Source organism: Vipera ursinii (assembly GCF_947247035.1).
Source record: "Vipera ursinii genome assembly, chromosome: 6".
Taxonomy (NCBI): domain Eukaryota; kingdom Metazoa; phylum Chordata; class Lepidosauria; order Squamata; family Viperidae; genus Vipera; species Vipera ursinii.
In genome coordinates this window covers 47,620,405-47,638,098 of record NC_139515.1, presented here as the reverse complement: position 1 = coordinate 47,638,098, position 17,694 = coordinate 47,620,405, and the positions used below count along the sequence as shown (strand labels likewise).

General features: G+C 36.5%; 1 protein-coding gene across 1 annotated transcript in view; it reads right to left on the bottom strand.

The window, feature by feature from the left end:
* Window positions 1-17,694, bottom strand: part of NAV3 (neuron navigator 3) — a gene marked incomplete at its 5' end in the record, with an annotated part of 387,240 nt that overhangs the window by 74,190 nt on the left and 295,356 nt on the right. Inside the window, one exon of the mRNA XM_083365121.1 lies at window positions 16,404-16,523. Coding sequence (XP_083221247.1) covers window positions 16,404-16,523 — 120 coding nt within the window. The remainder of the gene's footprint in view (window positions 1-16,403; window positions 16,524-17,694) is intronic.

Here is a 17,694-nt window from a genome sequence, read left to right as displayed (position 1 = left end):
GTAATATTTTATTAGATTATAGAATAAAATACAAAAATACAAAAGCAAATAGTAGGGAGGGGAAAAGTGAGTAGGAGAAGGGAAAAAGAGCAGACTTCCTCTGTTGCAATAGAAGGAAGCATTAACACTGAACCTCAACTTTTACTTTTCTGTAATATTATAAAATAGCCGTTTCTATAACAAGAAATGAATCTAATCAGTAAAACCCAAAATTCCCCTCCTCCCCTTTTTAGAGGGTGTCAAGTTTTTGACACCTTGCTAATCACTGGTGGTACTCAAATATTGTTATGTCCTAAAAGTGGTACGATCCGTGAAAAGGTTAAAGCCCTGTATTATACAGTTTTGAGAGGAAGTAGCATTTGCATGTAGACAATTCGGCATCAGTATAGGTTGGGGAGCTTTTTAAAACTATTTTTAATAGTGCACATTAGACATGCTTCTGGATAGTACCCAGCTGTTACCTGGTAAATGGAGTTAAACTGGTGAACTTTTCAGATGATTTGTATAGTCACAATTGAACATTTCAACAAACACTATACTATGCAAAGGTGTCTTTTACTTAGTTGTACAGTGTAAATGATTATTGTGAACCATTTTTTCTTAACGTGGCTAAGTTTGTTTTACTCTTTGTAAAAATGTCACACATCGATCACACCAGTTTTATCATTATTGGCTTTTACTGTGGTTGTTACTTGTCACACATTTTTATTTTGTTTTTGAGCTGGTATATACTGTAACAATAATAAAGTATCTGTCTGTTTATCTATCTTGATGTATAATTCAAGGTGCTGGTTATCACCTATAAAGCCCTAAATGGCCTGGGTCCGGGTTATTTGAGGGAACACCTGCTGCCGGCATCAAACGCCCTTCGCCCAGTGCGCTCCCACAGGGAGGGTCTGCTCAGGGTTCCGCCGGTGAGAGATTGCCGGCGGGTGACACCCAGGGATAGGGCCTTCTCAGTGGGAGCGCCGGCCCTCTGGAACCAGCTGCCGGTGGAGCTGAGAACTGCCCCCGACCTCCGATCATTCCGCCGGGGCCTGAAGACCTGGCTCTTTGAGCTCTCGGGCCCAGGCTGAGGAGAAATTTTAATTGGGGTTTTTAAGTCTACAGGGTTAATTTAATATTTTTTTAATTCGGTTTTTAACTTTTGTATGTTGGATTTTTTTTTAATTCCCTGTAAACCGCCCTGAGTCCTCAGGGAAAGGGCGGTATATAAATCTAACTAAATAACTAAATCTAACTAAATAAATATAAAAAAACAGCTATTGCTCTTCTACCCAGCTGTTACATGAAGATTGAACTCTCTACAGTCTATTAAAAAAACTGCCACTAAGTAATAGCCATTAGAAATACTCTAACGGGGCAAAACACAATTATTTTAGGAATGTTGAATAGCTGCAGTTTTAAAGAAATCAACATTCCTATTTAAAATCTTATTTATTTCTAGTACTTTGCACCTGATAATGTAAAATGACAAGCATTGTTATGAAAGTTTCCCTAATTTCCCTATTGCTGTGAAATAAAATTGTCTGAAAGAAGAGCAGTGGTGTAGCGTGGGTTGTCAGCACCCGGGGCAAGGCAAGTAATTTGCGCCCCCTAACCCGTGCACCGCACCGCACGCCTGGCACCCCCCCTCCACAGTGGGCAGCGACCCGGCGGCTCGGATCGGATTCGCACAGCCAGCACTGCAGTGAGAGAGTGAGTAAGCCAGGCAGGGGCAGAGAGCTGCGAGTGCGCCCCCCCAGATGTTGCGCCCAGTGCGGCTGGGCCCCCCTGCACCCCCCACGCTACACCACTGAAGAAGAGTGTCATTAATCTGCTTTCCAAATTTAAAAATCATTCTTCAGCTTTTTCTGAAAAGGAAACAATGAGTTTGAGCATTCTTTATGGTACGCAAATTGGCATTCATACTATCCCCTCATCCCCCAAATTCCTGAACATGGTTAGCAGCATTGCCGTGCATCTAAAAAAGGGGAGCACTTGATTTGTACAGATGTAGCCACCATCTTTCATTCCTTTTTTCTTTCCCTTCCATCCAATTTCAAGGACCCTTTGGGCAGTTTACAGATAAAACAATCCATATTTCAAAAGAAGTCATGGCAGATCACAAGAACATAATTGAGCATAATGAAATAAAAAAATCTTCCAAAAGATTATGCTGTCTGTCTGTACAGGAACATCCAAGAGGACCAAAGACAGAGATAGTTGTTCACTTTTTTTTTTTTTTTGGTAGACCAGCATTTCTGCAGCTGCTTTTCTCTCACCAGAAAAAAACTGGAAGGATACAAGTAACCTTTCTTACTTTCAGAAAGAAAGCAGCAACTGTGGTGTCCTTATCCACTTATGCTTTACATTACTCCAGCCTAACTTATATAAGATTGACAGAGCAGCATTTTGCCACCACCAAAAGTGCTTAAGGCTGGCCCATCACTGAATGGAAGATAACTGCTGATCTTAATGATTGCATATGCTATTGCTTTTTACAGCTCTTGAGCAGAATACATAACACATGGCAGGTTTACTATCACAGAAAGTGACTCCCACCACAGGCTTGGAAGATGTTTCTAAATTAAAGCCATCTTAAAGCTGGCAGCGTTAGTATACCTAATGATGGCTGTTTTAAAAATATCAAGTTGCACTTGGATCGAAGAATATCAGAGCTCCCAGAGCTATAGACTAAAATATTAACTTGAAATAACGTTTTGGAAGAAGATAATGATAAAACATGTTCCTTTTTATTTGAAAGAAAACCCCCTCAATGCATTCATTTAGTGACCTGGACAGGAGACTTTACTTCTATCTTTACAAAAATATGTTTTAAATTTATTTGAAATAAATATATCTTTAGATATAAACAAAGTGTTCTATCATTAAGGATTTTTTTTCTATATTTCAGATTAGGAAAACTTCTCATCAAGATAAACCCAAATTGGATAAAAGTGAAATACAATCTGCTCTGTATTTTCTAATATAATGCAGATGTTAGTACTCAATATCCCTCATTTTAGTGTTCATGAACAATACTGCCACTTGCCTATATTTCATATTTACAGAGTGTTAAATATTACTGAATCGTAGTTTTATTGAGATATCATACTAGCTATATATAGAAATTATTGCAAAATTGGACTGATATATACTATTTATACATGATAGTTTGAATTGTAGGCTAATTCCATTGATTCCACTTTAAATATTGAACTCTCAATCAAAGGTACATCTGACACTAATTTTATTCTTTTTCTTTCCATCCTGAGGTAACTTTCATAAACGACAAACTCATTGAAATATATCTATTTGAAATAGAACATGCTGGATGTTTTTCCTGCTTAGTGTGGTGTGGTTCACAAGAGCGCGACAGAAGTGAATGTGCTATTTTACAGATCATTAGGACTCTTAAACTTCCTGACAACTTTCTTTTTCAAACATTAAGTTAAATGGTGCTTTTTAGGCAAATCTGAACACAAAAAGAGTATGAGTATGAATTTATTCACAAACTTCCTTTTGAATTGGATTTTCCAAAAAGAGACATTTTTTTTAAGAAACATAGCATACTTGGTGTTTTTTTTAAAAAAAAATGTGCAAAACAACAAGCAAACTGACAAAGCCTGACCAGCTCCCACTGCAATCAATCAATCCATCACTTGTTTTATAATGGACCATCCTTGGCACGTCTGCTAATAAATCATAAACAACAGCACTATGCCTATTTAGCCACATTGAACATGGCACAAACAACATAAAAATGAAGCCATGGACAGTGCAAGTCAGATTAGACAATGAATATTCTGGAACTCTCCTAGAGCCATTAATTTTCCACATATATTCAGTCTCCATAGGAAAATACCTACAAGTGCTACTAGACTCATACTTTATTTAATTTCTACCCCTAGTATAAAGCATTACATGTCATTTTCAAGCATGATAACCACTGTGACACAAACCCTATATTACTTGTGGGTCACAGAACACATTTAACCAACCTTTCCATAGCCAAAATATTCTCTACTAAGAATACAGACAACATATCAACGAATGACATTATATAAGGTTTCACTTCTTAGCATAGCTTTTTCAAACAGTTTAATAAAAATAGAAATAACTTTTACTATGTAAATAAAATGAATAAGCCATTGTTCATATAGCAGTCAAATATCCTGTATTGAAATACCGGTATATTTGGCTTAGAATTCTACTTCTAAATGCTCTAAATATACAAATATAATATTCTGAGACATTTTAGCTCCAAGACTCTTGCTTTCTAATTTTAAATTTTGCTGTACAAGGAAAACATTTGTTGAAAAGGCAGCATGACTAAAAATAATTTGCTTGTTAATAAGGAAAATGATATTGATTTTCTTCCATCTTATGCAAGTGAGTAAGCAGCATAACTTCATTTCAAGTTTTAGATCAAGATATATGTTGTACATACATAAAAATAATTCCACCAAGAAATGATGCCATAATCACATAAGGAACAATGCTTCTGCTAAAATTGTGTTTCTTGTAGCCAAGAGAATACATACTAAGTTTATACCCCAATGCTTACAATTAATTTTGTTTAAATTTAGGCCAATATGCAAAACTCTTAAGAACTATCTGAGCTTTTCCATTCATTAGCTTTATACATTGTGAAAATGCATTTTTGTTTTCAATTATTAAGGAAAGACTCATAATTCTTTTACCTTTGTACTGTATCCTCCAAAAATTGAAGCTTTATTATGAGACAAAAGGATTTTGAAATCTGTGTAGAAGTAATTTAAAATAACCCCCACTTTTTATCTGTGTAGTCATTTCAATGCAGTCCATAATTTTATTGGGGTAAGTTTTATAGCTCTAAAAAAACCCAAAACAAAACAAAAATTCTCCATCAATCTTTTTATCAAATGCTTATAGATTCATCAAATAGAGAGTAACAGTTGGGAAATCCACATTGTTTGTTCTGCCAGCCTGCTACAGACAGAATAGATATTCAGATAATTTAGCACCCCATCACTATTACAATGTAATCACATTTAATATATCTTCTGCAGACTGAAATAGAACCAAGATTGACTTTGAACACTGCAGGAAAGAAGAGCACTAAAATTCCCATAGATCCTCACTACCTATATGGTGTTCTGTCAGCCATATAATACTAATTTTCCTTTCTTATCCTAGAAAGTATTACAGTGGTTTTCTTTCATCCATGGATCTCCTTTTTCTGAGTTAGAAATGAAGATGTCTAGTACAAATAGTCCAAAGCTTATGACCACAATTGAGGCCAAAATTCATGTTGTTAAGTGAGACATTTGTTGAGTGAATTTGCCCATTTTACAATATTTTTGTCACCGTTGTTAAGTGAATCATTGCAGTTGATAAGTTGGTAACCCAGATGTTAAGTGAATCTAGCTTCCCCATTGACCTTGCTGGTCGGAAGTTCTCAAAAGATGAACACATGACCCCAGGACACAGCAACAGTTGATATGGCCCAGGTGGTCAAGCCAAGGCAGGCCTTTAGAGAGTTCTTTATTTCTCTTAACAAATGTTCCAGCCAATGGCCCTCCAACCAGTAAGGCCATTCACACTTCCCTGAAGACAGCCACCCTCAGTCCCCCAAACAACATTCCCTCTAGTACCAAGATAGCCCCCAGAGTAGGAGCATGCTGACAGGGCAAGGTCCAGGGTTCCTAGTCCAATCCACCAGGCAGGGTCCACGCACAATATAAGGGCAGTCCTCAGGACAAGAAGCAGGTCCCAGAAAAGAAGCAATTTCAAAGCCCCAGTGAAGCAAAGGCCAAATGTAGGCCACAAGAGAAGGGCGAGGTGCAAAACAAATGTGAAGAGCTATCTTCCAAGTGAGGAAAGGCAAATAGCAACAGACATGATTAAAAGCCAGGGGGAGTGTAAGCCAAAACAAACAATTGTTCCTGGCAAAGACCAGGAACATGGCTTCTCCTAAAGTTACTTCCCTCCAGGTGTTCCTTGTGAGAAGGGGTGGGGCAACCTCCTCCTGAGTAGCCTTGCAGTCCTTTTCTAGGCTTGCCTAGGCTCCACTCTCCTTGCCCTTGGATCAGTGGAGCAGGCAGCTGTTCCTCATCAGAGGAGATTGGCTGCCTATCAGCACCACTGCCGGTCAGCAGCCAATCCTCCCCTGTATCTGTGCAGGTAGGCAGCTCTCCATCTGGTCGACCACCTCTCCCAATGCCTGAGGGGCCCAGGACAGCATCATCCTCACCCCCTAGCATGCCCTTCCTGTCAGGCGGTCCCAGCTCCAATTCTTTCTCCTCCTCCTTGGAACCAGCCTCCTCGGGGGCCATAACAACAGTCATAAATATAAGCTAGTTCCCAAACATCTGAATTTTGATCACATGATCATGGGGATGCTGCAAAGGTTGTAATTATGAAAAATGGTCATAAGTCATATTTTTCAGTGTTGTTGTAACTTTCAACAGTCACTAAACAAACTGTTGTAAGTCGAGGATTACCTGTATCTTACAAACCATTACTGTATTTTCCGGCGTATAAGACGACTGGGCGTATAAGACGACCCCCGACTTTTGAGAAGATTTTCAAGATTTTTCGTCTTATACGCCGGAAAATACTTACATGCCAGTTGCCAAGTGTCCGACACAAGCCCAATTCAGACCCGTCTGATGCAGATGGTGCAAAGCCCTGCCGGTTCCCACCCGACGCTGGACAGCTCTGCCGGTGCCGCCTCGAGAGGGAAGGGCGTGAGGTGCCTACCACGGCTCCCCGAGCACTCCTTAGCAGCCGGGGAGTGCACGCGTGCGCAGGACTGCCCTGCCGGCTCCCGCCTGATGCCGGACAGCTCTGCTGGTGCCGCCTCGAGAGGGAAGGGTGTGAGGTGCCTGCCACGGCTCCCTGAGGACTCCTTAGCAGCCGGGGAGCACGCGCATGCGCAGGACTGCCCTGCCGGCTCCTGCCCGATGCCAGCCTGCCCTGCTTCCTCCACAGTGAGAGGGGAGGGCATGCCTTCCTGGGCTCGTCGACTTGCAGCCACGCCGGAGCCGAAAGGGGCTTTTCCTTCCACCCACCCTTTGGAATAAACGCAAGAGCTCCCGGGGTCTGGCGTTTGCAAGGGGGAGGGGAAGGGGCTTAGAGGCTCTTGGGGGTGGGAAGGGAGAGTCACGTTGGAGGGGGGACTGGACTAAGGAGGCTTGAAGTTGCTTTGCAAGAACGGGGGCGCTCGATTGATTTATGTACTATTTTCCGGCATATAAGACGACTGGGCGTATAAGACGACCCCCCAACTTTTGAGAAGTTTTTCATGGGTTAAAAAGTCGTCTTATACGCCGGAAAATACGGTAGTTCTCCTACCTTTTTTTAGTCTTCAAAGATTTCCTGAAACAATCAAGTCTTAATGGCCTTCCTAAATCTCAACAGGCTTTAGTCCCAATGAAAAGTAGGGCGGCAGTGGACAAATGCCCACCTTTATAGCCCCCAAAGATGGTAGTTCTTCAAAACTGCCATCTTAGATCTTACTGAATAGGAAGATAATGCTTGAAGTAAGAAATCACCAAAATACTCAGATCCTGGTATTTACACTTATTAAACCATAGGCGCTATTTAGTTCACTACTTAGTTTAAAGAAACTTTTTATAAATTATCCCAAATATCATCCATATATATGGCCATCTTATTGCTTATTCTTAAGTCAATATTATTTATTAACACAGAACATAAAACCCAAAGACAGATCAGCAGCAGCTCTATTTCTTACTTCACTCGGGGTGGGGTGGGGAGATGCAAATCTCTATTCCTGTGTCATGTGTTACCTTGCCAAAAATTTGTTGCTGTATTGTGCCAACTGAAATTTCCAAACTGTTTTAAAGTCTATTGTGGTAATCCAATATAGAGCAAGGCATATACCTGCAGTTCAATGGCCCCTGTGCCTCAGGGATTGCTTTCATCATTGCAGCAGATGTTCCTGAATCTATTTTCTAATATTGCTAAGAAAGAATATTAAATTAGGTCAGTGTAAAAGTTCTGTGGTATATACAGAGAGCTAAATCTACTTTGCTGACTTCCAGATAGAATCATGCTGGCCTATTAGAATGTTTGCAAGATAATTGCCAACTTTATCTGGCTCTTATCATCTATAACTTATCATCTATAACATCAAACTTGATTGGGAAAATTTGGGCATTGAAGTCCACACATCTTAAAGTTGCCAAATTTGAAAAACACTGATTTGAAGGGAGCTCTGGAGAAAGAAATGGTAGACTTAAGACAGCTCCAAAAAGCAGACCCACTGGTCATGGCAAAATGAAGAATGGGTAAGATTCCTTGATAATTCCTCTCAGGACAAGGAGAGGGCTTGACATGGCCTGCAAGTGCTCCAGACAGATGCTTCTTGTGAGGTGACTAGTAAGATAGTGATCTCCAGTATGTTTAGAGTTGTAGGAGATGAGCGAATAGCAATCTTTCTCAAACCATGGTTGTCACCGTTGAAAGGACACTAAGTTTGCATAATTCCTTTTCTAATCATTTTCAGAAATTGCTTATTAAATGCTTTTCCTCTGTTAGAAACCTCTAGAGTGATATGTTTCACAGTTCTATGTGACTTTCCTTCAAAAACTAGTGAAAGAGAGTTTTAACCAAAGTTTTTAAATTTAAAATAAGATTTTGGAATTGATTATAAAGAATTCTTCGTATGGAAAAAAAGTTTTGCTTTATTTTTTAAAAAAAATATAATATTTTTTATATAAACATTAAACATTGGACAGTAGAGGGAACAATGGATTCAGAAGTTAATTTTAATAATTTCAACAGAAACATCTACCTCTATGAAGAGACTGTAAATGAAATTATGGAAGAAGAAATAGTTCTACCTGACAAAAGCAAGATTCAGTTGAAATTGTATTTATGAACGACAGGCTACAAGAATAACAGGGGAAAAGATTTTACACAACAAACAAAATAATTTGGCGAATGTTGCCATAATTAAAAAGAATATAAATACAATAAACCAACAGAGTGACTTGCATAATTTTCCTGTTAGATTTAAAAAATAGGCTTGTTAAAGTTTTGAAGACTATTGTGAGAAGAGAGAAGAAAAAAATGAAAACAAATCAAGTTCTTCAACATTATTTGAAGTAACTAAAGATTAATATTGTTCAAAGAAAAAGGAATATTGAGTTGGTTTATTTGAGCTAGGATAAAATAAATATGAACTTTTTCTGACACCAGGACTAAAATGATGATGCTTTGGAATTCTTGATGCTCTCTGATCATAGTTGTTTTCTTGCAGATACTTCATTATCCGACTAGGTAACATCTTCAGTGCTAAAAGGGAGTGGTGGTTGCTTTTGGCTTATATACAGTGGCTTGTCCTGTGAATGTGGATGGAAATTATGTTTACTTCTTGGTAGATGAGGCTGTTGTTTACTGTTTGATTGCTTATTTGAATTGCTCGTTCCTTGTTTGGGGTACTGTTTACTACTTGATTATTGGTCTGGTAATAATTCTGGTATTAATCTCTGCTTAATTAGGATTTAAATGTTGGCAAGTTTTTTTTACATTTTAGCTTTTTTATTATAACGTTTGAATTGTATGCAAATGTTGCTTATCTCTATGTGCCTGTTGATGGCTGATTTGTCTCAGTGCCAAGTTTCCAGGAATTCTGTAGCATTTGCAGACTTTAAAAACTAATAGATTTATTATCATATAAGCTTTGTCAAATGACTTAATTTCTCAAATAATATTGAGAAATTATTGTTATATCTACAGACAACTGTTATTTGAGCAGAGAAAATCTAACTGGAGCAAAATAATTAAATAATATCTGGTTACACCTATGTAATACTCAATATTACTTAATGAACTTTATATTACATTATACAGCTATTTTTTTAAAAAAATCCTTTTTTATTTTTTAATCCATACTTGAAACATTGTGCAGTTCTAGCTCAATATTATAAATATCACCTTTAAACAAATATTTTTGCTGTTGTTTTAAAAATGAAGCAATGTCCTGCATATTAACAAGTATTTGCTTGCATAACAAATTTAAGATAAAATGCATTTATCAGCAAGTTATCATGACAATGGTTAGTCTTGTTTCTGTATCTTCCTGAACAGTAGCTGATACGTATTGCAAAATATTTATTTTCGTATCAAACTTCTATTGCATATTTTATATTAATGTGTGAAACTATGAATAGTATTCACTATGTAAGAGCAAAACTAACACATTCCTTAATTATAATTCACTAGTTAAAATTTAGAAATATTTTAAATTAAAATGTTTCAAAAGCAAAAAATTTAAAGTAATTACCTATTACAATTATTGCACTCTTATTTTGAATTAAGTAATTGGTATTATAAATTCAAAATGATTCATAAGGTATACAGCTAATCCAGTGGTGGGATTCAAATAGTGAACAACCGGCTCTCTGTGTGGATGTCATTTCTGGAAGTCCATTCTGGGCCTGGGCAACAAAAAATTAGCTATCAGTTCTGCCAAAGTAGTGTGAACCGGCTGAATCCCACCACTGAGCTAGTCCTTCACTTACAACCATTCCTTTAGTGACCATTCAAAGTTACAATGGCACTTGTAACTTTGGAAAATAGAAAAATGAAAAATAGGAAAAGGGTGATAAAACATTGATTTTGTAAAATTGTAAACAGATTAAGAGATTACATGGATTTGAAATAGGGTTGTGAAATTAATTACAAGGTTCCTTCCTAAGGATTATTTAAAATTCTATAAAATATATGTATATTTTAAAACTAAGTGTAGGAAACATTCCTGTGGGAAAATGTTGTTGATTGGGGGAAAAGCATGATAAGAGAGAACTTTGAAAGTTAGACACCAGAGGAAAGAAGAAAGAACTAATTACAAAACCAGTTATAGTTAATTATAAAGGAGAAAAGTCCCACTAAAACAGAATGAAGTAATATGTTCTAACTTTGGAAAATATTTGGGAATGCTGCATTCAGATGTTATGTTTGAGTCTACTTCTATCATAAAAACGAATTTTAAAAAGGGTGATAGAAGAGGACAAGAATGAGACCGAGGTGGTTTTGAATGTGGAATTAAAATTGACACATAGTAAGAACAATATGGAAAAGACATAACTGGATTTCTCTTCCTATAATCTCACAATTGGTACACACTTAATAAATGTTGTGCTTCATATAAAAAGGAAGATAGCATTTGGAATACGACAGTGGTTGAAGATCATGTTTGTAGGAAAGAACAAAAGTAGTCACTCTAGTTCTCAAAAAACCTCAAAACCCTTAATAGGTTACTTTGAGGCTGATGGCTAAACATTCCAGAATATTTTTATTCTGATTTCAGTACATTATAGATGCAGCAAAATCTGTGAGTTGGGCTGTAATTACTGTGAGGAACTTTTCTTGCTTCACAGGAACTTTGATGTTAGTGTATCAGTGCGCATAAAGATTCCCATGGAGACATTTGCTTCATCTTGTTAGAGTGATGAGAAACTATTTGTGAGCAATCTTGCTTAGATCAATGTTATAGAACTACAAGTCAATCACTTTGTATAATTCAAATATTTATGCAGCTCTACTGATGTTATTTTTGCAGCATTGCTTCATAACAGAATTTGCTTTCTAAGCAGTCCAGGCATGATATGACTACTGTTAATTTGCATCTTGGCTTTCCCTAGTTGGATGACACTGGCTATATTGAGCATGTGTAAATAATATACAACACATGAATGAACTCTTACCATGTCTAAGATATTTACTAGCAAATATACCCCAGATAACATGAATTGTTGAGGCCAGCTACAGTTTGCCAGTTTCTTTCCTTTGGGGTTATTGTTCTATCAACAACTGATTAATTCATTGAAAAGTTCTTTCAACACATTACAGTATTTATTTCATTGGAATTTTGATTTAAACACCTTCCCTCTTCATATTAAAGCAGTCATATATCCTCCTCCTTCTGTTCAATATAAGAAGAAAATAGCTGCTGTCGCTCATAAGTGAGAGGGACCCACTTAGGCTTTATCACCAGTTCAAAGATTCTCATTCTTTCAAAAGAGAGAATCATACATATAAAGGTGGGGGGTTTTCAAAGCAATTCAGGAACCATATCATAAAAAGAACAAAGAATTATTCTCAACCATTAAGAATCTTTAGCTCCCTTTAAGTGCTTATCTCTACAATGTGCAGTTTTATTACAAGAACAAGTCTGAAATGGTACAAGTCTGAAATAGTATAGGTTTTCCTGCCTGAGCAGGGGGTTGGATTAGATGACCTCCAAGGTCCCTTCCAACATTATTATTATTATTATTATTATTATTATTATTATTATTATTATTATTATTATTATTATTATTATTATTATCACTGTTTTACTGTGGTGTGTTATATGATGTATAATACTGCAATACATTTTGGGGGGAAACCTCTGAAGCTGGTGTGGCAGGAATTAGTACATTGCAATGGCTGTCTGCCTGATTTTTTATTTTGAGTGATGAAGTTATTTGGATGAGTAACGAAATGTCTCCGATAAACAAACTTTGGTCCAGTTGCCATGACCTAACCTTTTTAGATACTTTTGGCTTGGATTATTGAGTCTTCATTTACATGTTGCCAAAATTTGATACTGGACTAAGTGAGGGGAAACAAGCTGAAATTAAATTCACACAAACAGAAATATTGTAGTAATTAAGAAATAGGGTTCTGGTGTTTGAGATTCAGTCTATTTTGAATAGGGTGGTACTTTCTATGGACCAGCAATTTCACACACTGGGGGGCAACCTAGTTCCTTGGCTGTCACTGGATTTGAAGATGGTGTCTATGATTAATAGTAATTTGCATAATTACTCCTCACGTGAAATGAAATGAGTCAATTTTTATATATTTATCTACATCCTTTCTAGATTACCACAACATGTTGCACATAGACTGTTATGTATCCAGGTGCAGGCATCTGCATAGCAGCGGCCACTAGGGGGCATTGGCCTGGATGGTTTTGGCGGGAAACCTAGTTTCGGCGGGAAACCTAGGGCCAACCTCATTGGCTAGCCGCCTACCTGCCCAGGTATATAAGGAGGCCAGGTAGCCCTTGTTCTCCAGTACGAATCCCCCCCACAATAAAAAGCTGAACACGTACTCCAGCTGCCATCTCTTCCTTGCGTCGAACCCACTACATAATATAGACTATCCTTGAAAAGTGTTTACAAGCTGCAGTTGGTACAAGAGAAGCAGCCAGGATGTTATCTTGTGGAAGCTTTCATAGTCGTATTGTTCTGAAAAATCTATGGTTTACCACTTGCCTATTAGGTAAAATTTAAAATGTTTGTAATTCCCTTTAAAATCCTAAATTGTTCGAGATGATCAAAAGAATCACATTTCTGTTACTCAACTGAGTGGCTACTAAAATCTCCAGGAAAGACCCTTTAGAAATTAACTTTCTGTCAAAAAGAGTTGTATAGGGCCTCTGATGTTTCAGTGTTTAGAAAATCTATAAAGACACATTTGTCATATTTTAAATTCAGAAAGTGATTTAGGAACTATGTTATTGTTCATTTTAAATTGTTTTCTGAATTATATTCTTTAAAAAATATTGTTAGATATCTTTAATACTGAATAGTATTAAATAGTAGAAAACTGAATAAAATGAAAATAATAAAATAAAATAAAAAATAATTACCATATATTACTACTTTTGGGCTAAGCAAAGTATCATTTATATTAAAAATAGCATTTTGTGTTGCATAATACTAGAACTATTTAATGCTTAGGAACTGACTATGTCCATAGATTAAAATAAATAAAATGAAATATCTTCACAGATAATAGAACTGCACAAAATATTTATACAAATTGAAATTAAAATTAACAAGGCCTGAATTTTCCTACAAAATTACAGATCTAACCAAAAGCATTCTATGTTTTCTTCCTAGAATTAGCTGCAGTGAAATCAGAGAAAATGCACGCTCTGCGGGTGTATTTAAAGCACGGTGCCTATTTAAGACAGTCTGCTACACTGCACATACTGAAATTTTCCTCCTGTAATAATGAGATACAATTGACTCTCACTGTTATATTTCACAGCTATAATCAACACACACACACACACACACAAACACAAACACACAGACACACAAACATAAGCTCTAGTTCCCAAACATGTACTTGAGCCATTTACATGGGAGTGAAACAAAATCCAAAGTAACAAACAGGATACCTCTATTATTAAGAATTTTAGTATCTGCAAAATTAGAAATATAACGGATCAAAAGAGCACCAAATGTAAAGAGATAAATATTCTCAATATTTACCATAATATTTTTTTCCTGGCTAATGCATAGAGACAGAGACTTTAATTAAATAAAACCTTTAACTGCTTGAAGACAGACAACTATAATATATTCCCACAATCTTCTCTTCTCCTGGCTAAACATACCCAGTACCACCAACTGTTAAATGGTACTTCCAATAAGTAACTGGAGATCCTTCCAGGTCCTTTTCTGTCTTGATTGCTATTCTCTGGACATGTTTCAATTTTTTCAATTGCTTTCTAAAACGTGGGCCCAAACTAAATGCAATATTTTAGATTTGAGAAAAACATAATTTTCTTTATAGTAGCTGTAAATTAAATATATGTACCAGGAGATCTTCAAAATGATAAGTCTTTTCCAATTGGTACAAGGAGATAAAAATTAGAAATGTGAAGGCTCTATTTTCTTTGAAATTTATACAATAAAGCAATTGCATGAATAAAACAAGTAAATAGATTTGCTAAAGAAGAATTTAGTTATAACAAATTAATATCATGATTTTAGTGCCAGTCTATTTGAATGTTAAAACACATGGTTGTACTTTTCTTGTCTCTGATTTGCCTGAGTCTTGCTTTTCCAATGTCCAAAAACTATTCCATACTATGTTCAAGTCCAAATTATAATACAGAAGTAGGATATTTTAAAGCAACATTATTACGCAGATATTTGGCTGCAAAAAGAATCTCAAATATAAAATTTTGAACCTGACTGGGGTTTTCTATATAAAAAGCAGTTAAGATTATCCTTTACATAATCAAAGTACAATATTACTTGCAAACCATTCAAATAATTGTTAACAGAAATTTAAACCACCAGGTGTTAAGAAATATATATGAGCTTAAAACTGATTAAAAACCAATAACAAAAGAAATAGTATAGCTAGATCGTTTTCATAATGCGATGTCTTTAATTATGTTTTTCCAAACTTTTGTTGCTTATGTTTAAAATGCTGAACTATTTAATTCTTTATGTATGGTTGAGAAAAGCAGTTTTAACAACATGATAAATAATTCCAAATTTAAGTTACATATACACTGATTCAATTATAGGTAACTGGGTTGTGAAAATCTTCTATGGGTGAGCCATTCAAACAAGAACAAAAAATGTGCATGGAAATTCAGATCACATGGCAGGAAGGGATCTTGAAGGCAATATTTCTTGTATCATCTCAGACAAATGGCCGATCAACCTCTTCTTAAAAATCTCCATTGTGGAGAACTCATGGCGCCAGGAGATAGATGTTCCACTGCTTACTAGCAATCATGTCAGGAAATTCCTCCTTATTTCAGACGGGAATCATCCTCTGTGAACCTTCCACCCATTCTTGTTCTACCCTAGATAGCTAAGATAGATCCATCTACTTGCTAAAGTAAATATCATACTAATTGGGGCTTGATGGAGTTCAAAGATTAAACAAATTATACATGGACTCAGAATCCATTTCATATTTTTGATGACGTATTCCTTTGATCATGACTTGGATGAAAAACTTTGGATTATTCTGAGCTGTACTGGCAGTACTCTCAAATTCTCTCTGCTGAAGCAGATGCCACAGGAACTTGGTTACGAAGCGGGAAATGATTTGAAATGTGAAGGCTACAGTTTCACTGTAAACTAGCTGTTAGGCTGCACCCTACAGGCACAAGGACATCATAATCTATAGCATATGCACAAAGCAAGAAGTAATCTAAAATACAAAATAAAAATTACAGCACAAATTCTGCTATGCTGAAATTTGTTATTTCTAATCACCTGATTTACAAGAACAAATTCTTAAATGTGTACATTATTGCTAGGCAGATGCTCTGCCTTTGTATTCTGCAGGCCAATTTATTTGCAGCACTTCATAAATCACAACATTATTGGTCATTCTGATAATAATTGTCCAGTGGATGTTGATACAAGAGATTTTTTTAGGGCGGGGCAGTTATTATGTCTTTTAAGAATACACAATTCTTCTCACATAACTCTCCAGCTCCAGCTTAGATATTTATTGCCATTATTTTAATGCTTCCTAACCTATAGCTACTGATCCCAATATCTCTATATTTGAAAATTAATTGCCCTGAATAACTTTTACAAACATCTGTAGTAATTTGACATTCTTGACTTTTATATAGAAAAAGGAGGCTTTACCTGTCTGCATCCACTGTCACATCATGAATTCCTTTTTGTATGACATCTCGAGAGGCAGCTATGTCAGGAATTCGATTCAAGCTTCTTGTGTATAGATTGAGCCCTCCATCAGTCAAGTAACTAAAAATAATATATATAAAAATGAATCAGTAGGAAAGGCTACCACCTATAGACATTTCTATTACGCTATGCAGTGCAAGTATTGATATGAATTAAACGTAATATTTTTCTTGCTTGCAGTTTATACTCTAAATAAGAATATGCAATACTGATCAAAGTGAACCTTATTAAACCAAATGATAAAATAACATATCTACAATTAAGATCCTCTATTGATTTAAATATGTTAATCGCAGTTACTTTCTCTGGGTTATAACCTAGCAGTAATATGCATTTTATGTCTGTCTGTCTGTCTGTCTGCCTGCCTCTGCCTCTCTCTCTCTCTCAATCAGAATAAAGCTGGAAGGGACCTTGGAGGACTTCTAGTCCAACCCCCTTCTCAAGCAGGAGACCCTAATACCATTTCAGATAGATCGCTGTCTAGTCTTTTCTTAAAAATCTCCAGTGATGAAGCAACTACAACTTCTGACGGAAAGCTATTCCACTGGCTAATTGTCATCACTGTTATGAAGTTTCTCCTTAATTCCAGGTTGCTTCTTTCCTTAATTAAATCTTTGGAAAACAAGTTGACCCCCTCTTCTTTGTGTCAGCCCCTCAAATCCTGGAATACTGTTATCATGTCACCCCTAGTCCTTTTCCTCTAAACTGGCCATCTTGATTCCTGCAATCGTTCTAGATATGTTTTTGTCTTCAGGCCCTTAATCATCTTAGTTGCTCTTCTTTGCACTTTTTTTTTCAAAGTCTTAACATTTTTGTAACGTGGTGACCAAAACTGAATGCAGTATTCCAGGTGTGGTCTTACTAAGGGTTTATAAAGCGGTACTAATACTTCACTTGATTTTGATTGTCTATTTATATAACCAAGGATTGCATTAGCATTTTTGATTGCCACCACACAGTGCTGGCTCATGTTTAAGTGATCATCCAAAGTCCCTCTCACAGTTACTGTTTTTGAGCCAGGTTTTGCCTAATCTGTACTTGTACCTTTGGGTTTTCCTGACCAGGCGTAAAACCTTGCTTTTCTCCACATTAAATTTCATGTTTTTGGATAGGGCCCATTGTTCAAGTCTGTCAAGATCCCGAGCTTGTTTTCTGGGGTATTGGCTATTCCTGCAAGCTTACTGTAAGTGTCATCTGCAAATTTGATGAGTTCCCCTTCTATTCTCTCTCT